The 23,944-nt window shown below is 42.2% G+C and overlaps 1 protein-coding gene across 1 annotated transcript in view; it reads left to right on the top strand.

The window, feature by feature from the left end:
• Positions 1-23,944, top strand: part of cep120 (centrosomal protein 120) — a 64,277-nt gene that overhangs the window by 26,831 nt on the left and 13,502 nt on the right. The window contains exons 10-17 of the mRNA XM_084177340.1: positions 7,447-7,596; positions 12,497-12,679; positions 14,470-14,566; positions 14,921-15,073; positions 15,202-15,291; positions 15,556-15,648; positions 17,973-18,134; positions 19,591-19,713. Of these exons, the coding sequence (XP_084033466.1) occupies positions 7,447-7,596; positions 12,497-12,679; positions 14,470-14,566; positions 14,921-15,073; positions 15,202-15,291; positions 15,556-15,648; positions 17,973-18,134; positions 19,591-19,713 (1,051 nt within the window). The remainder of the gene's footprint in view (positions 1-7,446; positions 7,597-12,496; positions 12,680-14,469; positions 14,567-14,920; positions 15,074-15,201; positions 15,292-15,555; positions 15,649-17,972; positions 18,135-19,590; positions 19,714-23,944) is intronic.

Genomic DNA, 23,944 nt, shown 5'->3' with positions numbered 1-23,944 from the left:
ACTGCTCTAGAGGAGATCTGCATGGAGGAATGGGCCAAAATACCAGCAACAGTGTGTGAAAACCTTGTGAAGACTTACAGAAAACGTTTGACCTGTGTCATTGCCAACAAAGGGTATATAACAAAGTATTGAGAAACTTTTGTTATTGACCAAATACTTATTTCCCACCATAATTTGCAGATAAATTCATTAAAAATCCTACAATGTGATTTTCTGGATTTTTTTTCCTCATTTCGTCTGTCATAGTTGACGTGCACCTATGATTAAAATTACAGGCCTTTCTCATCTTTTTAAGTGGGAGAACTTGCACAATTGGTGGCTGACTAAATACTTTTTTCCCCCACTGTAGGTACAGCAAATCCCCTTATTTTATGGGACACCTTTAAATGTGCCTTTAGAAGCCATGCAATTCAGTACTCATCTCGAAAACAAAAGCAATTTAGGTCAAAAGAGTTTATACTAACAAAGGAAATAGAAGGTCTAACAGAACAGATATATGGCAATAAAAACTGTAACATAGAGGCTCAGAATAAATTAGAGGAAAAACAAAAAGAAATGTAGAAACTTATTCAAGAAAGATCAAGTGTAATATATTATAAAAATAAAGCAAACTGGATGGAATATGGGGAAAAATGCACCAAATTCTTTTTTAAATCTTCAACATAGAAATGCTACCAAAAAGAATGTAATGAAATTGGTTACAATCGACGGAGTAACCCATGATTCACCAAATTATATTTTGAAGGAGGAAACAAGGTACTTTAAGCATATGTTTTCTTTGCAGTCGCCTCCATCTCCTCTAACTGAAGCTAATTGTTGAGATTTTTTTCTATTGATAATGTAAAATTAACAGCCAAACAGAAAGACTCATGTGAAGGTGAAATTACAGAGGAGGAACTTCTGGATGCAATTAAAGACTTTAAGTCTGGGAAAACTCCAGGGTTGGATGGCATACCAGTCGAAGTATACCAAACCTTTTTTGATATACTAAGAGGACCGCTATTAGCATGTTTTAACCACTCCTATGTTAATGGTAGATTATCTGACACTCTAGAAGAAGGTCTGATCTCATTATTACTGAAACAGGATACAAGTGGAAAATATAAAGATCCAGTCCATTAAAAAAATTGGAGGCCCCTTACACTTCAGTCTTGTGATGCAAATTGTATAGGGCATAGAATTAAAAAGGTATTGTCGGATATTATTCATTCTAATCAGACAGGTATTTTACATGGAAGATACATTGGAGATAATTTAAGGCAAGTATTGGAAACAATAGAACAGGCCTGCTATTCATAGCAGACTTCGAAAAGCCATTTGGTAAAGTACGACTGGGGTTTATATATAAATGCCTGGAGCATTTCAATTTTGGTGAATCTCTTTATAAAATGGGTCAAAATCATGTATATTAACCCTAGGTGTAAAATAGTAAATAATGGCTATTTCTCAGAAAGTTTTAAACTGTCAAGAGGAGTGAAACAAGGTTGTCCACTCGGCATATCTATTTATTGTGGCCATCGAGATGTTAGCTATTAAAATCAGATCCAACAATATCAGGGGATTAGAAATCCAGGGCTTAAAAACAAAGGTATCATTGTACGCTGATGATTCATGTTTTCTTTTAAATCCACAACTAGAATCACTCCGCAGCCTCATAGAGGATCTAGATACATTTTCTAACCTCTCTGGATTACAACCAAATTATGACAAATGTACTATATTACGTATTGGATCAATAAAAAATAAAAAATTTACATTGCCATGTAGTTTACCAATAAAATGGCCTGATGGTGATGTGGATATACTCGGAATACATATCCCAAAGGAAATAAATGATCTGACTTCAATAAATTATAATAGAAAGTTAGCAAAAATAGATAAGATCTTGCTACCATGGAAAGGTGGGTGCCTATCAATTTGTGGAAAAATCACCCAGATTAAACTCTTTAGTATTATCCCAGTTTACCTATTTGCTTATGGTCTTGCTTAAGCCTAGCGAACAGTTTTTTAAATTATATGAGAAAAAAATATTCCATTTTATTTGGAACGGCAAGCCAGACAAAATTAAACAGGCCTATTTATATAATGAATATGAATTCGGAGGACAGAAATTATTAAATATTAAAGCATTAGACCTATCACTAAAAGCTTCAGTCATACAAAAGTTATACTTAAATCCGAACTGGTTCTCTAGCAAATTAGTAAGATTGTCTCACCCAATGTTCAAGAATGGCCCTTTTCCCTTTATTCAGATTACAACCACTCATTTTCAGTTATTTGAAAAGGAAATAATCTCCCAGATATCAATATTTCTAAAACAAGCCATAGAAAGTTGGTTGCAATTTCTATTTAATCCTCCAGAAACGACAGAACAAATAATGCAACAAATATTGTGGTTAAACTCAAATATACTAATTGACAAAAAACTTTTTTTTTTTTTGACAAAATGTTTAAAAAAGGTATAATCTTTGTAAACGATGTCATCGGTAGGACTGGTGGAGTTATGTCGCACATTCAGCTAACAAAAACATATGGAAATGTCTGCTCTACCCAAAATTACAACCAAATAATTGCAGCCTTACCGCAAAAATGGAAGAGGAGAAAGTAAGGAACTTGTCTGTCGGCCTTGCATTAAAGAACATAATTGGTTAAGGAAAACTGTGATAAATAAAAAGGTATATCAGTTTCATTTAAGGACCAAAGGATTGACAGCCGTCCCATATAGATTGCAAAATAGTTGGGAAGAGATTTTTGACATACCGATCCCATGGCATAGTGTTTATGAACTGATACGCAAAACGACACCAGATTCAAAACTTAGAATCTTTCAATTTAAATTATTATATAAAATTCTTGCTACCAATAGAATGTTATTTATATGGGGGATACAATCTTCCCAGCTCTGCAGATTTTGCTGCGAAGAGACAGAATCATTAGATCATTTGTTTTGGTACTGTCCATTTGTAGCTTGCTTTTGGAATGGCTAAAGGATTGCAATATTTACCTGGAGCTAACCCTGCAGATAGCACTACTGGGTGATCTGAAAAGTCATAGTCAATCGATCAATAACATAATAATACTATTAGCAAATTTTTTTATTTTCAATTCACAATCTTTAGAAACAATGAGAATAGAAAGGTTCAGAACTTTTGTAAGACATCACAGTACAGTTGAAATATATATGGCAAATAGAAATCCTATATGGATGGTGTTAAAAGATAGATGGGAGGTGTTGAATGGAATTGAAGGATGGGACTAATAACAACAAACAATAACAAAATAACTAATAATGTAGGCACGCTGTGTCCATAATAAGTGTATGGGTTGTAGGTTGGGAGCTTTTGTGAAGGAGCACAGTTAGAAAGATATGGCATATAGAAGCAAACCGGATGGACATCATGAAAATGATCGGAGAGGTTGAGAGTAGAAGAAGTTCAGGAGAAAGAACAAACAAAATGTAATTACTGTAAAATTGACTGTGTCCATAAAATGTAGATAGTGGGTATGGGCTGGAAGTAGTGGCCTAGGCGTTGTTGTTTACTCCAAGGGAGGAAAGGGTGGCGGGTTTGGAAAGTAATAAAGGGGAATATATATATATTTTTATATATATATATATATATATATATATATATATATATATATATATATATATATATATATATATATATATATATATATATACACAGTGGGGGAAAAAAGTATTTAGTCAGCCACCAATTGTGCAAGTTCTCCCACTTAAAAAGATGAGAGAGGCCTGTAATTTTCATCATAGGTACACGTCAACTATGACAGACAAATTGAGAATTTATTTCCAGAAAATCACATTCTAGGATTTTTAATGAATTTATTTGCAAATTATGGTGGAAAATAAGTATTTGGTCACCTACAAACAAGCAAGATTTCTGGCTCTCACAGACCTGTAACTTCTTATTTAAGAGGCTCCTCTGTCCTCCACTCGTTACCTGTATTAATGGCACCTGTTTGAACTTGTTATCAGTATAAAAGACACCTGTCCACAACCTCAAACAGTCACACTCCAAACTCCACTATGGCCAAGACCAAAGAGCTGTCAAAGGACACCAGAAACAAAATTGTAGACCTGCACCAGGCTGGGAAGACTGAATCTGCAATAGGTAAGCAGCTTGGTTTGAAGAAATCAACTGTGGGAGCAATTATTAGGAAATGGAAGACATACAAGACCACTGATAATCTCCCTCGATCTGGGGCTCCACGCAAGATCTCACCCCGTGGGGTCAAAATGATCACAAGAACGGTGAGCAAAAATCCCAGAATCACATGGGGGGACCTAGTGATTGACCTGCAGAGAGCTGGGACCAAAGTAACAAAGCCTACCATCAGTAACACACTACGCCGCCAGGGACTCAAATCCTGCAGTGCCAGACGTGTCCCCCTGCTTAAGCCAGTACATGTCCAGGCCCGTCTGAAGTTTGCTAGAGTGCATTTGGATGATCCAGAAGAGGATTGGGAGAATGTCATATGGTCAGATGAAACCAAAATAGGACTTTTTAGTAAAAACTCAACTCGTCGTGTTTGGAGGACAAAGAATGCTGAGTTGCATCCAAAGAACACCATACCTACTGTGAAGCATGGGGGTGGAAACATCATGCTTTGGGGCTGATTTTCTGCAAAGGGACCAGGACGACTGATCCGTGTAAAGGAAAGAATGAATGGGGCCATGTATCGTGAGATTTTTAGTGAAAACCTCCTTCCATCAGCAAGGGCATTGAAGATGAAACGTGGCTGGGTCTTTCAGCATGACAATGATCCCAAACACACCGCCCGGGCAACGAAGGAGTGGCTTCGTAAGAAGCATTTCAAGGTCCTGGAGTGGCCTAGCCAGTCTCCAGATCTCAACCCCATAGAAAATCTTTGGAGGGAGTTGAAAGTCCGTGTTGCCCAGCGACAGCCCCAAAACATCACTGCTCTAGAGGAGATCTGCATGGAGGAATGGGCCAAAAATACCAGCAACAGTGTGTGAAAACCTTGTGAAGACTTACAGAAAACGTTTGACCTGTGTCATTGCCAACAAAGGGTATATAACAAAGTATTGAGAAACTTTTGTTATTGACCAAATACTTATTTTCCACCATAATTTGCAAATAAATTCATTAAAAATCCTACAATGTGATTTTCTGGATTTTTTTTCCTCATTTTGTCTGTCATAGTTGACGTGTACCTATGATGAAAATTACAGGCCTCTCTCATCTTTTTAAGTGGGACAATTTGCACAATTGGTGGCTGACTAAATACTTTTTTTCCCCACTGTGTGTGTGTGTGTATATATATATATATATATATATATATATATATATATATATATATATATATATATATATATATATATATAAAACCATGGGGGATTGGAAGTGATGCAGACAATTACATTGATGGAAGTTACAATCTATCTGCAATATTAAGCTGATCTACCCCCCAAAATTAAAAAAAGATACAGGTGTCCTTTCCAACTTCGTTGCAGGAGAGGAAGGAAACCGCTCAGTTGGGATTTCACTATGAGGCCAATGGTGACTTTAAAACAGTTACAGAGTTTTAATGGCTGGGTTAGGGTTATAGGACAAAACTGAGGATGGACCAACAACATTGTAGTTACTTCAAAATACTAACCTAATTGACAGCATGAAAAGAAGGAAGCCTGTACAGAATGAAAGATTCCAAAACATGCATCCTATTTGCAACAAGGCACTAAAGTAATACTGCAAAAATGCCCTTTTTGCCCTGAATACAAAGTGTTATGTTTGGGGCAAATCCAATCCAACACATTACATTAGAGTTCCACTCTCCATATTCTCAAGTATCGTGGTGGCTGCATCATGTTATGGGTATGCTTGTAATCATTAAGGACTGGGGACTTATTCAGGATAAAAAATAAACGTATTGGAGCTAAGCACAGGAAAAATCATAGAGGAAAACCTGGTTCAGTCTGCTTTCCACTGCCACTGTGAGATTAATTCACCTTTTAGCAGGACAATAACCTAAAACACAAGGCCAAATCTATACTGGAGTTGCTTACCAAGAAGACGGTGAATGTTCCAGAGTGGCCTAGTTATAGTTTTGACTTAAATCTACTTGAAAATCTATGGCAGGACCTGAAAATGTTTATCTAGCAATAATCAACAACCAGTTTGACAGAGCTTGAAGAATTTTGAAAAGAATAATGGGCAAATGTTGCACAATCCAGGTGTGGGTAGAAACACCCAGAAAGACTCACAGCTGTAATCGCTGCCAAAGGCGCAAAATATTGACTCGGGTGTGAATACTTCCGTAAATGAGAGATTTCTTTATTTCATTTTCAATAAATTAGCAAACATTTCTAAAAACATGTTTTCACTTTGTCATTATGGGGTATTGTGTGTAGATGGGTGAGGGGGAAAACATCGATTTAATAAATTTTGAATTCAGGCTGTAACACAACAAAATGTGGAATAAGTCAAGGTGTATGAATACTTTCTGAAGGCACTGTATAACCAAGTTTCATGATTTATGAATGGCAAAGATGGACTTTATTCAGTCAGTTCGCCACCTTTTATAAACTAGTCAACACTTGCTGTTCAGTTGTCAATCAAAGCACAGCAAATAGCCTATGCTCCACGACTCCGCGTGGTTAAGTGGATTTCGACTCATGGTTACCACAAAAACTCTCCCTGTAATGAAATAACGATTTCAACCAACCACAGAGCATACAAATTGTCCCAGGAGGCGGGACAGACAGCAGACTGCATTTCCCTGTCATCATTCGCTTTGTGACTGACATGCGCCTGCCTATCTTATCAATAGATCACTAGAAGATGCATATTGTTTATTCTAGCGGGAGAGGGCTCCCACTAGAATGGTTAATATGAAGTGGAAAAAATTGCAGGCGGATAATTTGTCTGTAACCGTCTGATTTTAGCCGACGGCTGGAGCTAATGAAAAACACTGCCATATTAAAAATCTGATCTATTGAATTCTCCATTTGGTCTATTTATAGGGAACTTCATTTAAAGCTGCAATACGTAACTTTTTGGGCAACCCTGCCCACATTAACGTAGACAGTTATAGATCTGTCATTCTCTCTGAAAGCAAGTCTAAGAAGTGGTAGATCTGTTCTATATGTGCTATTTCTATGCTTCCCGTTATTAAGTTTAGTTTTTCCGTCTTTTACTTTCGGTTTTGTACACCAGCTGAAAATACAATATTTTTGGTTATTGAAAAAATATTTCACAGTGGTTTAGATGGTACAATGATTCTCTACACTTGCTTGCTTTGTCACATATAAACTGAAATTAGACATACTATTATAATTTTAGCAAGCAGGAAATGGCGGAGTGATTTCTGCAATTGCACCTTTAATATAACAGGCTTTTAAAATTCTATATTGTTACAGGCACTATTTTCGTGGAACAACCCAAGTATTTTCTCTCGTTCCAGGTATGCGTACCAGTTTTTCGGGAGTGCCGCCCCCATCATGACCAACCCCCCGATGGAGGTGAAGAGGAACATGGAGGTGTTCCTGCCCCAGTCGTACTGTGCCTTTGACTTTGCCGCTCTGCCTCACCAACTCCAGGACACCTTCCTCAGGTGTCTGTCACATTCTAGAGGAATACGTGAAGCATGCTCTTTTAGGGGCTTGTTGATGGTTGTGCCTACTTGCTTCATTGTGCCAAAGGGGTGTTTTTGACCTAGCACTAATCAATGGCTTGATGATGAGTTGGTTAGTTGAATCAAGTGTGTTAGTGTTATGGCAAAAACTAAAATGTGCACTCCTTAGGGTCCCCAGGATCAGGGGCCTCATTTATCAAAAGTGCGTGCGCACAAAAACACACTCTAAACCTTGCGTATGCCATTTTTCCACGAAGGTTAGTATTTATCCATTTTGAACTTGAAGGAAGTGTGCGTATCTCCACGTACAGCTCAGGCCTTCTAGTGGTTGATCAATTGTATTGCAAGCAAATATTGTTATTTTGGGGGAAATGTAAGTGTTTGATGTCTTTGAATTATAATAATGTTAACGGATGCATTTGCTGTTGGTAAGGAGATTGCATAGCAGCATGTAGTCTAATATGTTTCTTTTACTTTTATTATATAGGCCTAAATCATAATCCTATTGCAGGACTGGTTTATTCCCGCTACACAACAAATATTAGGCTCCAATTTATCCATCGCTCATTCAATAGCCAAGCATGCTCGAAAGTAAATAGACCGCTAACCTGTTTGACGGTATGGGTAGGCTACAGTATTGCTATGCGATAGGAGCTTGACATCATAGCCTATTTGATCTCAGAGCCTATACCAAGACAGGAGATAATCATAATCGTCTATTGATGAACATAATATTGAACAAACATTTGTATTTTACATAGGAGTGTTGTCTGTAGCATGTACTTTCAACATTTTAGAATTAGGGATGCAATTTTCGGTCAATTTTGCTGCCAACTAACAGACCCTCATTGACTGGTCAACAAACAGTAAAACATTTCCCAAACAGTAAAATGAGGTGACCAACAGAAAATACTATGCATGCATGCAAGGAATGGACATTTTCCATTAAGAGCTTAATGAAAAAATGCAGCAATAGAAAACACTGTTGTAAACAGCACTCCTAATGCGAGCGGTTCCATATGTGACAGATGGAAATCTTGGTTAGAAATTTAGAGGGGTAATCTAGTAGCAACAACTAGGATGGGTTGCTAATATGACTAGGATTGTGCTTTTGGCTACTGGACAATGAAAGCAAGTTGATATGAAAACCAATAGAACAGGAGAAAAATGCTGGTTAATGGCATGAAGAAGTCATTATAAAATAATTGCCTCCCACATTTCAGTGGTTGGATTTTGGCTAGGCTACTTTGAAGCAAAGTTAGACATTCCTCATTATTTGAAGTAAAGTCAAATGTTCAGGTTTCAAACAATTATACTGCCTCAAGCTCACATTGCAATGTGATGGGTGACGCAGTGATATCCTGCCTACCATTGACTATAGCCTATGCACTCGAATGGCGAATGGGAGGCGTTGAGATTGAGAAATAAAAATAGTAGCTATTTTTAATCGTGGCCATCTACAGTTTTTACCATGCAATTTGCATTTAGAATTGTTATTTGTTGCGCAATGACTGGGCTTATAAAACTACCTATTTCACTCCAGTACTTGCCGATTAAACTCGACTCCACGATTTACGATGGGGTTGAGCGGCAACTAGCGTAGGCAGACTGGAGCTCAGACATCACATAAAATTAACGTTTCAGCACCCAAAGAATAGCCCGCAATTACACACAACATTGGGGAATGTAGCGTTCTCCTGGCATCTGCCAAACCCAGATTCGTCCGTCAGACTACCAGATGGTGAAGCGTGATTCATCACTCCAGAGAACGTGTGGCATTGCGCATAGTGTTCTTAGGCTTGTGTGCGGCTGCTCGGCCATGGAAACCCATATCATGAACCTCCCGACGAACAGTTATTGTGCTGACGTTGCTTCCAGAGGCAGTTTGGACTCGGTAATGAGTGTTGCAACCGAGGACAGACTTTTTTGTTACGCGCAAAACGCTTCAGCATTCGGTGGTCCCGTTCTGTGAACTTGTGTGTCCTACCACTTCGCGGCTGAGCCGTTGTTGCTCCTAGATGTTTCCACTTCACAATAACAGCACTTACAGTTGACTGGGGCAGCTCTAGCAGGGCAGAAATTTGACGAACTGACTTGTTGAAAAGGTGGTATCCTATGATGGTGCCACGTTGAAAGTCACTGAGATCTTCAGTAAGGCAATTCTACTGCCAATGTTTGTCTATGGAAATTGCATGGCTGTGTGCTCGATTTTATACACCTGTCAGCAACAAGTGTGGCTGAAATAGCCAAATCGACTATTTTGAAGGGGTGTCCACATACTTTTGCGTGTGTATGTATATATATAATTCCACTAAATAATGTAAATTATCCTATAGACCGATAAGTATGACGGTCAAATTTATTTTTGGCTTTGACGGCTAAATGATTAATGGTTAACCGTTAACATCCCTAGTTCGAATAGACAATGAATCTTGCAGAATGTGTGGCCAGTGTTTGGTACTTGTTTGAAAAAGTCTCTACAGAAATGTGATTACATTTGCCATTGTGCTTTCTTTTAGAAACTGTCATGGCCCAATTTCCAACATTTTCAAATCATACAGCATTTTTGCTACAATAAAAGGTGAATGGAGGGTATTTTCCAGGTGGGGTTGTGATGCTTGTTCACAAGCACACATGTATAGTATGGCTCTGATTTATCATTGAAAACATCCGTATATGTTGCCTGCAACAGTTTGATAAATCCCAATCATTTGCTGCGCATTCAAATCCAAGAATCTCCACGTACTCCAGAATTGTTAATTAAATTTAGTACACATGGTTGATAAATGAGGCCCCAGGATTGGGAAACACTGTAGCTCGTTGATGATTGTCTACTTGTTTCATTTTGCTTGTGTACAGGTAAGACAACTCAAGGTTTCTTTGATTTACAGTGCCTTCAGAAAGGACTCAGACCCCTTAACTTTTTCCGTATTTTGTTACATTACAGCCTTATTCTAAAATTGATTTTTTTTAAATTATCCTCAGCAATCTAAACACAATACCCCATAACGACAAAGCGAAAACAGGTTTTTAGAAATGTTTGCAAATGTATTCAAAATAAAAAACATAAATACCTTATTTACATAAGTATTCAGACCCTTTGCTATGAGACTTGAACTTGAGCTCAGGTGCATCCTGTTTCCATTGATCATCCTTGAGATGTTTCTACAACTTGATTGGAGTCCACTTGTGGTAAATTCAATTGATTGGACATGATTTGGAAAGGCACACACCTTCCTATATAAGGTCCCACAGTTGACAGTGCATGTCAGAGCAAAAACCAAGCAATGAGGTCGAAGGAATTGTCCGGAGAGCTCCGAGACAGGATTGTGTCGAGACTCAGATCTGGGGAATGGTACCAAAACATTTCTGCAGCGTTGAAGGTCCCCAAGAACACAGTGGCCTATATCATTCTTAAATGGAATAAATTTAGAACCACCAAGACTCTTCCTAGAGCTGGCCGCCCGGGCAAACTGAGCAATCGGGGGAGAAGGGCCTTGGTCAGGGAGGTCACCAAGAACCCGATGGTCACTCTGACAGAGCTCTAGAGTTCCTCTGTTGAGATGGGAGAAACTTCCAGAAAGACAACAATTTCTGCAGCAGTCCACCAATTAGGCCTTTATGGTAGAGTGGCCAGACGGAAGCCACTCCTCAGTAAAAGGCACATGACAGCCCACTTGGAGTTTGCCAAAAGGCACCTAAAGACTCTCAGACCATGAAAAACAAGATTCTCTGATGAAACCAAGATTGAACTCTTTGGCCTGAATGCCAAGCGTCACATCTGGAGGAAACCTGGCACCATCCCTACGGTGAAGCATGGTGGTGGCAGCATCATGCTGTGGGGATGTTTTTCAGTGGCAGGGACTGGGAGACTAGTCAGGATTGAGGGAAAGATGAACGGAGGAAAGTACAGAGAAACCTGCTCCTGAGCGCTCAGGACCTCAGACTGGGGCGAAGGTTCACCTTCCAACAGGACAACAACCCTAAGCACACAGTCAAGACAACGCAGGAGTGGCTTTGGGACAAATCTCTGAATGTCCTTGAGTGGCCCAGCCAGAGCCCAGACTTGAACCCGATCTAACATCTCTGGAGAGACCTGAAAATAGCTGTGCAGCAACGCTCCCCATCCAACCTGACAGAGCTTGAGAGAATCTACAGAGAAGAATGGGAGAACCTCCCCAAATACAGGTGTGTGTGCCAAGCTTGTAGCGTCATACCCAAGAAGACTCGATGCTGTAATCGCTGCCAAAGGTGATTCAATAAAGTACTGAGTAAAGGTTCCGAATACTGATTTTAAATGTGATATTTTATGTTTTTATGTTTAATAAATTAGCTAAAATGTATAAAAACCTGTTTTTGCTTTGTCATTATGGGGTATTGTGTGTAGATTGAGGAGGAAAAAAAACAATTTAAACCGTTTTAGAATAAGGCTGTAACAAAATGTGGAACAAGTCAAGGGGTCTGAATACTTTCTGAAGGCACTGTAAATACCCATTAATGTACACCTTTTTAAGGGGAAACTTCACCCTGGAGCCCACCAGAGGTTCTATACCCACTGTGCTGGGGCGGCATGTAGCCTGGCGGGTAGGAGCGTTGGGTCAGGCAGCCTGGCGGGTAGGAGCGTTGGGCCAGTAACCGAAAGGTTGCTGGATCGAATCCCCGAGCAGACAAGGTCAAATCTGTCGTTCTGCCCCTGAGCAATGCAGTTAACCCACTGTTCCCCGGGCTCCGTGGATGTCTATTAAGGCAGCCCCCCGCACCTCTGATTCAGAGGGGTTGGGTTAAATGCGGGAGACACATTTCAGTTGAATGCATTCAGTTATACAACTGACTAGGTATCTCCCTTTCCCTTGTTAATGGATTTTTCTCATTGGTGTAGGGTGCCCCTAGTGGTGGAGGTGTGGCACAAAAATCCCAGCTCCAGAGACATTCTCCTGGGCACGGCCAGCATTCAGCTGTCCCACCTCCTGACTGCAGAGAAGAGCCGCTTCCTGGGCCCCACGGGCCAGCATCACTGGAGGCAGACCTTCTCCGAGAGGATCCAAGTCATAAAGGCCCAAGGGTACAGTCCTGTCTCTGTCATGCTACAAATAGAGACTCTTGGAAGATAGTGAGGGAAAAAAGTATTTGATCCCCTGCTGATTTTGTACGTTTGCCCACTGACAAAGACATGATCAGTCTATAATTTTAATGGTATGTTTATTTGAACAGTGAGAGACAGAATAACAACAACAAAATCCAGAAAATGCATGTAAAAAATGTTATAAATTGATTTGCATTTTAATGAGGGAAATAAGTATTTGACCCCTCTGCAAAACATTACTTAGTACTTGGTGGAAAAACCCTTGTTGGCAATCAGAGGTCAGACGTTTCTTGTAGTTGGCCACCAGGTTTGCACACATCTCAGGAGGGTTTTGTCCCACTCCTCTTTGCAGATCTTCTACAAGTCATTAAGGTTTCGAGGCTGACGTTTGGCAACTCGAACCTTCAGCTCCCTCCACAGATTTTCTATGGGATTAAGGTCTGGAGACTGGCTAGCCAACTCCAGGACCTTAATGTGCTTCTTCTTGAGGCACTCCTTTGTTGCCTTGGCCGTGTGTTTTGGGTCATTGTTATGCTGGAATACCCATCCACGACCCATTTTCAATGCCCTGGCTGAGGGAAGGAGGTTCCCACCCAAGATTTGACGGTACATGGCCCTGTCCATCGTCCCTTTGATGCGGTGAAGTTGTCCTGTCCCCTTAGCAGAAAAACATCCCCAAAGCGTAATGTTTCCACCTCCATGTTTGACGGTGGGGATGGTGTTCTTGGGGTCATAGGCAGCATTCCTCCTCCAAACACGGCGAGTTGAGTTGATGGCAAAGAGCTCGATTTTGGTCTCATCTGACCACAACACTTTCACCCAGTTCTCCTCTGAATCATTCAGATGTACATTGGCAAACTTCAGACGGGCCTGTATATGTGCTTTCTTGAGCAGGGGGACCTTGCGGGCGCTGCAGGATTTCAGTCCTTCACGGCGTGGTGTGTTACCAATTGTTTTCTTGGTGACTATGGTCCCAGCTGCCTTGAGATCATTGACAAGATCCTCCCGTGTAGTTCTGGGCTGATTCCTCACCGTTCTCATGATCATTGCAACTCCACGAGGTGAGATCTTGCATGGAGCCCCAGGCCGAGGGAGATTTGACAGTTATTTTGTGCTTCTTCCATTTGCGAATAATCGCACCAAGTGTTGTCACCTTCTCACCAAACTGCTTGGCGATGGTCTTGTAGCCCATTCCAGCCTTGTGTAGGTCTACAATCTTGTCCCTGACATCCTTGGAGAGCTCTTTGGTCTTAGCCATGGTGGAGAGTTTGGAATCTGATTGATTGATTGCTTCTGTGGACAGGTGTCTTTTGTACAGGTAACAAGCTGAGATTAGGAGCACTCCCTTTAAGAGTGTGCTCCTAATCTCAGCTCGCTACCTGTATAAAAGACACCTGGGAGCCAGAAATCGTTCTGATTGAGAGGGGGTCAAATAATTATTTCCCTCATTAAAATGCAAATAAATTTATAACAATTTTGACATGCGTTTTTCTGGATGTTTTTGTTGTTATTCTGTCTCTCACTGTTCAAATAAACCTACCATTAAAATTATAGACTGATCATTTCTTTGTCAGTGGGCAAACGTACAAAATCAGCAGGGGATCAAATATTATTTTCCCTCACTGTATTATCATCAGTAGTCAAGTCATGTGTGGCTGCAGTTCTATGTATGCTTGCTAGATGGCACCCTTGACTGCCTCTTGACTGCTTGGTTGAGCTAGTGTTAGTACGGTGTGAAACAACTTGTGTGTGTGTGTCTCCTTCCACAGGCCCAGTGAAACGGTGGCTGACCTGTACTACGTCACAACCCTGGAGGACCTTGGTTTAGTCAAGGTCCAAGATATCCTCATATCCGAGTCCTCCCAGGTACAATGTGCCACATGCTGTATGTTTGTACCTGAGTTGATGCTTTTTGATTTGTGGACAACTAATACTGTAATTTACCACTTGAGCTGTAGTGTGAGAGACCAAGCGGAAGTCCAGGGCACATATTCTATTATTATTATCTCAAGAGTAGGTCTCCCCTGCCCATGTAATCAGATTCATTCTAATTTAAAAACCCAAACTGATCCTGGATCAGCACTTCTACTCAGAGACCCTTTGTGAATAAGGGACTGGTCAAGGCCCATATTTATAAAGTGTCTCACAGTAGAAGGGCGGATCCAGGTTCAGTTTAGCCTTTTAGATCATAATATATAATATGATCTTGTATTGTGACAGAATGGGAATCCTGTGGCACAGAAGACGGTGCCAGCTCCGCAACCAGCTCCTCCCAGCAATGCAGGTGGAGTCCCCCGCGAGACGCTGGAGTACAGGGCTGCCCTGGAGCTGGAGATGTGGAAGGAGATGCAGGAGGATCTCTTCGATGACCAGGTGGCTATACTGCAGTGAATGTGTTATTGAAGTAGTTCCATTGATGCCTTTTTGTTTTTGTACAAAGGTGTGTGTGTGTGTGTGTGTGTTTGTGTGTGTGTGTGTGTGTGTGCGCGCACCGTCCTCAGCTGAAGAAGAAAGAGCTGGGCCACATGCAGGCGCTGGCCGAGGAATGGAAGAAGAGGGATCGGGAGCGCGAGTCTCTGGTCAGAAAGAAGGTGCACAATTACTGCAAGAGCTACAATAACTGCCTTTACTGATTACAACACCTCAACAATGATTCTGTAATGTAGGAGTAGGTTGACGTTGCCCTTAGATGCTGATCCTGGGTCAGTTTTGCATTTCCCCCAGTAATGGTTAAGGTTTGGATTGGGGGAGGGGAAGATTATCCTAGATCTGTACCTAGGGGAAACTTCAATCCGGAGCATTATACTTTTCTTATGGGCGTTATGTGACAGAAGGCCCTCGTGATGTGTTCCCAGGAGGCAGAGTACAACATCTTGGAAGAGCAGCTTCAGAAGACTCTGGCTGACTTGGAGAAGAGAGAGAAGCATTTAGCCCATGCAGAAATGGAGGTTGGTTTATTTGTATTTTCACATTTCAAGGAGACCACGGGACGCACAGTGTAATGTATAGTACAGTATATATAGTCTTACAAATGTGAAACTGCACATGCACTGGGTGCAATCTGACTGCCTGATACGCACCCTGTAGTCACCTCACTGATGGAGCCGGTCTCGCTACACCTTAAATGACAGTATTCTACATAGTGCAACTGTCCCCCAAAATAATGTAAACATTTTTCCATAGTGTTGTTCAACAGAAATCAGTTAAATTCCTGTAAAGGCAAAATACATTTAAACGACATTAAACATCAACATTTACAGACATGACATAGATGATAATGACCACATAAAACAGAGTTATAGATATAAAGTATGTAGAAAAGATAATGTAGCTATATATTTTGAGAATTAACAATCACAGAAATTAAAAACTAAACAGTCCTTGAGAATCTAAAATGCCAAAAATGTCATGCATGGGGCTCGGACCCGGCTCCACAAGGGGGCAAAAGAGGGCCCCTCAGTTGAAACTTGTCCCCTCAGTTTTAGTTTTATGTCCCTATATAAAAATAGCAAAAAAGTTCAAATGATTGGGTGGCAGGTTGGCGCAAAATGTGTATCTCCCCTTCGCTGTGTCAGCACAATGGATAGAGCGTGCTGCGGTGTGTGTAGGGGGCTATGGAAAGACACTGGGGCAATTAGGTATGACTCCTTTGGGTTTCCATAAAAAGCAGGAAAAAACAAGCTTCACTTAGTGGTCGTTCACGCAATGTCTGAGAATGCGCTGGAGGACATTTTTTATGTCTGTGACTCACTAGTTCTTAACGAAACCAACAGTGGCTGCCCTGTACACTGGAGAAACCTTGAAAAGTCTAATGGATCAAAGGTGGACCGGACGCCTGGCTACTGTGTCAGTGGTTGTTAAAAGTTGTGAGAGCATTGTGAAGTTCCTCTGACATCGAATGCACGCGTTTGTACAACACAGAAGTAAGACTTGAGGCTACAGGGCTGCTGAAGGCGGTGACAGAGCCCGGCTTTAAGTTTGTAGCCACCATGATGCACAGGATCCTCAATCTTCTCGATCCTCCAAACAAATGACTTGAGGCAAACGCAACGGATCTTTACACTGGAGTCAAAGTGGTCCGAGTGCGTCGAGAAGCTGAGGTGTGACAGAGTTCAAAGTCATTTGGGCATAGTGCAGTGCTGATGCTGTCATTGGTGAAATGTCAGAACGATTCAGCGAACCCAACAGCCAACTGGTGGAGGACCTGTGTGCCCTTGACCCAGAGAGACTTTCTAGATGTGAAAAGGGTGAAACATTCGCCTTTTGTTTACTGCGTTTGTTTAGTGTTAATGTAACTAGCCTAAATGTAGATTGTGTCATGCATTTATCAATCTGATAAATTCAGTATTTTTGTTTGCATGCATGAATAACTAGGCTACTACTTTCAGCATTTAGTTTGCATTATTTTAGGAAGACAGCTGTGTGTACGGCTGCATTCACATAGGCTGTTTGTAATAGGTGAATTACCCTATCTATCTTGTAGCCTATATTCATTACCAAAACGGCCTTGCGCTGTCCATTGTGCTGATATAGAGCAGCGGAGATGGGCTACAGATTTCGCGCCAACCTGTCACTTCAAAAGCACTCAATGTTCTCGGAGTCTCGGCATATGAACATTGTTTATTGTGGTATAGCGTGATATAAGCAGAATTCAATATAATTCCAATGCAGGAACCCCAAAAAATGGTGCCCCCCTCGTCGATTTCAACTGCCCCATTAATCACTTTATCCTGGCGCTGAGACTGATGGGGCTCCCATTGATTTTGTTATAATGTTTGAGTCACTCAGATAGCATAAGAACACTGCATAAGCCATGGCAAAATGTGTAGAACTGCAAAAAAAAGTATATTGTCACATACACCGGATAGGGAACTAGCTTTAAAACTGCACTTTTTCTCTCAGCCCCATGGCAAAATGTGTAGAATTGCAGGGAATTAGCTTTAAAACAGCAACATTTTGTCTCTGTGGCCAAGAGGAGGGCCTCTAAAATTGTTGGTCGGAGACCGTGCCATTGGCCATGCCCACTACCCCCCACTTGCGAACTTTGCCACCGCTGCAGAAACAAATTATTGGGGAAATACTGCATCAGGATAGAAATTATTCACCATAGGTTGAAGGTAATCACTCAGAACGGCTGTGTATTTATTGCAGTTTATCTTGCCCTCTAAGGGGTTGAGTGGACTTAAACCATGCCAGAAAAATGCACACCATAACACCACACCATAACAGAACCCTGTATCATTAACCCCAGCATCACTGCTTGTGCTTTCAGATGCAGCGCTTGCAGAGGGAGATGCGTGCTGAGCATGAGTTAAGCATGCGCAAGCTGCAGGAGAGCGGCCAGCGGCTCCGCGAGGACTGCGCTCACCAGTTGGATCTGGAGAGGTCAAGGGTCAGGCAGCTGGAGGAGGAGCATGGCAGGCAGCAACAGCAGGTAGGCGTCAGGGCGCTGGGCTGGTGAAGGGATACTAGGCTGGCCCGCTCAATGCCCCTCCCTGGGAGGGGGGGTGAGAATTGACGACGAGGTCAATGGGCCATGTCATCCCCCCCATGGACATAGTGAAATGGACAAAAAAGATAGAAGAAAGCAGGACGGGTCAGTCATTGGCACGGGTCAGACGGACACCGGGGCTACTGCCAGGCCTCTGGCCTCTTGCAGTCTCTAAGGATACCATCAATATCTGACCAGCCGTGACCATCCAACCCCGACCTGCTGTGTTCTCTGTGTAGGCTACAGTATGCAATGAGATGTCGGTTCTTTTCAGTCCCACTCCACCCCCCCAGTATGCTCTGGATGTTTTACAGTAAAGCAGAAAATATGTCATTTTCGCTAGAATCTCTCTCTCCCTCGTCCTCCTCGCAGACAAACCCACTTACTGAAATAGTTGTCTGCCGTCTCATTTTCCCAGAAAATATCTGGACTCTCCGGCCATAACAAATCAAGCAAAGTAGGTTTCTGACATGCGGAAAGAAGGCAGTGCTGAGAAATCTGCTAGCCAGTCTGCCACGCGGCTCTATATCTTGTCTCTCCATGTCAGGAATGTGTAAACACACATTTGTCGTCCTCTGTCGGCACACACCAGAGCCCGTTTATCAGGCCTGGATCCATCCACCCTGCCTGCCAGCCCTTCCCAGCCTTCCAGCCCAGAATACCAGGCATTGTGTGTGGGGTTTGTTGCTCTGCTGCCTGCCTTGTCTAAAAGACAGACAGGAGAACATTGAGAACCGCACAATCTCAATTACGCTGGGGTTTTGGACGTCAACAAACACCAGCTAGGCTCCTTCTATGATTTCGAGGCATTTGGCATTTGTTTATTAGTCAGTGGAAGCATTGCATAGGACTCACGGCCATCAATGAAAGTTATTACCGTATAATGTATTATTCATGTTTGTGGTTTGCGCTCCTAGCCAAGTGTCAAATTGACAATGAGTCATGAGCTACTCTCCTGTTCTCTGTTTAGTCAGAGCAGTTGTAAGGTTGTTAAAATGTAACACTGGCAGTTAAGCCTATGGGTGACATTTATTTTTATGCAAAATAATTTAGGAAAGTGCAAAAAATACCATAATCATCATTATAATCTGTGAGATTAAATGTGAAACCTTTCTTCAACAATTGTGCGGTGATTATTTAACTAGAGTTTAGTAAATTGAGCAATACATAAATAGTCGCCTCTTTATAACACACATTGTTGAAGAAGAGTTTTAAATTTAAATCACATTGCCAGATTGAGGTTTATGGTAAGTTTTTTTGCACTTTGCACAATTAAATTACATTGCACTACGAAAATGTCGCCCTGTGTGTGTAACACATGACATAATTGGTAGTGATGAGGAACAATATTTTTCAGTTTCGCTCCTCATAGTAAGTTCTTCTGTCTCTTCTGTTGTAGATGCTGGATGCAGATAACAAATACAAACTGCTGGAGAAGGAGTACCAGCAGTTTCGGGAGCAGCAGAGCATTCGCCCTGAGATCAGACTACAGTCTGAGATCAACCTGCTAAGTTTGGAGAAGGTGAGCACATCAGCTTCTAACTATACACCTTACATAATCCCAGTTCTCTGATATTCTAAGTGACGTATTTCACAGTGGGATTTCATTCCGAAACTCCCATAACTTGAAATAACCAATCACAAACGTCTGTTGGAGACAGACCTGGAGAGCAGATAATATGGTGCGCCCTCACCCTGTGTAAAGGCGCCACTCTCCTGCTCACTGCCAAATGTTTTCAAACATGCTTCTCTTCCTCGTCTTGCGAGCAGGGAAGTGTGGTGAAATACTTCACTCATAATATCAGATAACCGGGGTTATGTAAATAACCTTGTTCTCTTTCAATTACCCGTTCCGTATTTGACGGTGGGATATGGTAAACTCCCGTATCGCAAAACTGAGGGTGCACGCTCCGTAAAGGCACAGAAACAAACCATCGGGAAGAAGTTCAACAGTGAGGGGATGCCCATAAACAAAGCATTATATCTCAAAGGAGATACCCCAAAAGAAAACCTGCTCATGTCTCTGTAGTAGAGGGCCGTCGCAAGCCCCCTCCAAAGGCCGACACACAACTATTAGAAGAAATCATAATATATCCCACTATCCCAATTAGAGACTGATCGATAAATTGGTTGATTGATATTATCGGCCGATATTAGCCTTTCACAGAAATATTTGTATTGATCTTTATTCAACAGATAAAGTGCTGATATTATATACATAGAATGAACAAATACGTCTGCTCATTTTTTTAATGTTTCAATGGTTGCCTGAAGAGGGCGCTCTATGAGCTGCTCATTGAACATCATTTCAGCTCCTAAGTCACGACGTGAGAGAGAGTGGGCATGGTGGCTTGCCAGCGACAGCATAGTTGAATAAGTAAATAATCAAAAGTACACTTCACCAAGCAAGCAGCCCTGTCCTCATCACTTGCACACATAGCTAGCCAGCAGTGTAGTTGGGCTCTATCAAGCCAGTTAGGTAGTTAGCCAAGCTAGCTAGCTAGCTATCAATTTGTACTTCTTATGTGCGAACGCTGGACGGACGCCAAAGTGAACACCTACTCATCCTTGATACAAAATATGCAATCTGCAAAAAAAGCAAGACTGTTGGCGCAGATCTATCGTTCAGGCCATGTGCGTGTATTCATGATGAGATAAGATTTATTTTTATTTGTTATTTTTTTAGGTGGTAGATCAGCTTTAATATTGCAGATAGATTGTAACTTCCATCAATGTAATTGTCTGCATCACTTCCGATCCCCCATATGTTTTTTTGTTGTTGTTGTTTTTCGCATACAGTGAGGGGGAAAAAGTATTTGATCCCCTGCTGATTTTGTACGTTTGCCCACTGACAAAGACATGATCAGTCTATAATTTTAATGGTAGGTTTATTTGAACAGTGAGAGACAGAATAACAACAAAAAAACAAAACCCTTGTTGGCAATCACAGAGGATTTTTTCCCACTCCTCTTTGCAGATCTTCTCCAACCTTCAGCTCCCTCCACAGATTTTCTATGGGATTAAGGTCTGGAGACTGGCTAGGCCACTCCAGGACCTTAATGTGCTTCTTCTTGAGCCACTCCTTTGTTGCCTTGGCTGTGTGTTTTGGGTCATTGTCATGCTGGAATACCCATCCACGACCCATTTTCAATGCCCTGGCTGAGGGAAGGAGGTTCTCACCCAAGATTTGACGGTACATGGCCCCGTCCATCATCCCTTTGATGCGGTGAAGTTGTCCTGTCCCCTTAGCAGAAAAACACCCCCAAAGCATAATGTTTCCACCTCCATGTTTGACGGTGGGGATGGTGTTCTTGGGGTCATAGGCAGCATTCCTCCTCCTCCAAACACGGCGAGTTGAGTTGATGCCAAAGAGCTCGATTTTGGTCTCATCTGACCACAACACTTTCACCCAGTTCTCCTCTGAATCATTCAGATGTTCATTGGCAAACTTCAGATGGCCCTGTATATGTGCTTTCTTGAGCAGGGGGACCTTGCTGGCGCTGCAGGATTTCAGTCCTTCACGGCGTAGTGTGTTACCAATTGTTTTCTTGGTGACTATGGTCCCAGCTGCCTTGAGATCATTGACAAGATCCTCCCGTGTAGTTCTGGGCTGATTCCTCACCGTTCTCATGATCATTGCAACTCCACGAGGTGAGATCTTGCATGGAGCCCCAGGCCGAGGGAGATTGACAGTTCTTTTGTGTTTCTTCCATTTGCGAATAATCGCACCAACTTGTCACCTTCTCACCAAGCTGCTTGGTGATGGTCTTGTAGCCCATTCCAGCCTTGTGTAGGTCTACAATCTTGTCCCTGACATCCTTGGAGAGCTCTTTGGTCTTGGCCATGGTGGAGAGTTTGGAATCTGATTGATTGCTTCTGTGGACAGGTGTCTTTTATACAGGTAACAAGCTGAGATTAGGAGCACTCCCTTTAAGAGTGTGCTCCTAATCTCAGCTCGTTACCTGTATAAAAGACACCTGGGAGCCAGAAATCTTTCTGATTGAGAGGGGGTCAAATACTTATTTCCCTCATTAAAATGGAAATCAATTTATAACATTTTTGACATGCGTTTGTCTGGATTTTTATGTTGTTATTTTGTCTCTCACTGTTCAAATAAACCTACCATTAAAATTATAGACTGATCATTTCTTTGTCAGTGGGCAAACGTACAAAATCAGCAGGGGATGAAATACTTTTTTCCCTCACTGTATATACACTGCTCAAAAAAATAAAGGGAACACTAAAATAACACATCCTAGATCTGAATGAATGAAATAATCTCATTAAATACTTTTTTCTTTACATAGTTGAATGTGCTGACAACAAAATCACACAAAAATTATCAATGGAAATCAAATTTATCAACCCATGGAGGTCTGGATTTGGAGTCACCCTCAAAATTAAAGTGGAAAACCACACTACAGGCTGTAATGTCCTTAAAACAAATCAAAATGAGGCTCAGTAGTGTGTGTGGCCTCCACGTGCCTGTATGACCTCCCTACAACGCCTGGGCATGCTCCTGATGAGGTGGCGGATGGTCTCCTGAGGGATCTCCTCCCAGACCTGGACTAAAGCATCCGCCAACTCCTGGACAGTCTGTGGTGCAACGTGGCGTTGGTGGATGGAGCGAGACAGATGTGCTCAATTGGATTCAGGTCTGGGGAACGGGCGGGCCAGTCCATAGCATCAATGCCTTCCTCTTGCAGGAACTGCTGACACACTCCAGCCACATGAGGTCTAGCATTGTCTTGCATTAGGAGGAACCCAGGGCCAACCGCACCAGCATATGGTCTCACAAGGGGTCTGAGGATCTCATCTCGGTACCTAATGGCAGTCAGGCTACCTCTGGCGAGCACATGGAGGGCTGTGCGGCCCTCCAAAGAAATGCCACCCCACACCATGACTGACCCACCGCCAAACCGGTCATGCTGGAGGATGTTGCAGGCAGCAGAACGCCACGGCGTCTCCAGACTCTGTCACGTCTGTCACATGTGCTCAGTGTGAACCTGCTTTCATCTGTGAAGAGCACAGGGCGCCAGTGGCGAATTTGCCAATCTTGGTGTTCTCTGGCAAATGCCAAACGTCCTGCACGGTGTTGGGCTGTAAGCACAACACCCACCTGTGGACGTCGGGCCCTCATACCACCCTCATGGAGTCTGTTTCTGACCGTTTGAGCAGACACATGCACATTTGTGGCCTGCTGGAGGTCATTTTGCAGGGCTCTGGCAGTGCTCCTCCTGCTCCTCCTTGCACAAAGGCGGAGGTAGCGGTCCTGCTGCTGGGTTGTTGCCCTCCTACGGCCTCCTCCATGTCTCCTGATGTACTGGCCTGTCTCCTGGTAGCGCCTCCATGCTCTGGACACTACGCTGACAGACGCAGCAAACCTTCTTGCCACAGCTCGCATTGATGTGCCATCCTGGATGAGCTGCACTACCTGAGCCACTTGTGTGGGTTGTAGACTCCGTCTCATGCTACCACTAGAGTGAAAGCCCCGCCAGCATTCAAAAGTGACCAAAACATCAGCCAGGAAGCATAGGAACTGAGAAGTGGTCTGTGGTCACCACCTGCAGAACCACTTCTTTATTGGGGGTGTCTTGCTAATTGCCTATAATTTCCACCTGTTGTCTATTCCATTTGCACAACAGCATGTGAAATGTATTGTCAATCAGTGTTGCTTCCTAAGTGGACAGTTTGATTTCACAGAAGTGTGATTGACTTGGAGTTACATTGTGTTGTTTAAGTGTTCCCTTTAT

Source organism: Coregonus lavaretus (genome assembly GCF_964263955.1).
Source record: "Coregonus lavaretus genome assembly, chromosome: 14".
NCBI lineage: Eukaryota > Metazoa > Chordata > Actinopteri > Salmoniformes > Salmonidae > Coregonus > Coregonus lavaretus.
The sequence above is the reverse complement of the archived record's forward strand: the minus strand, read 5'-3'. Positions and strand labels throughout refer to the sequence as shown.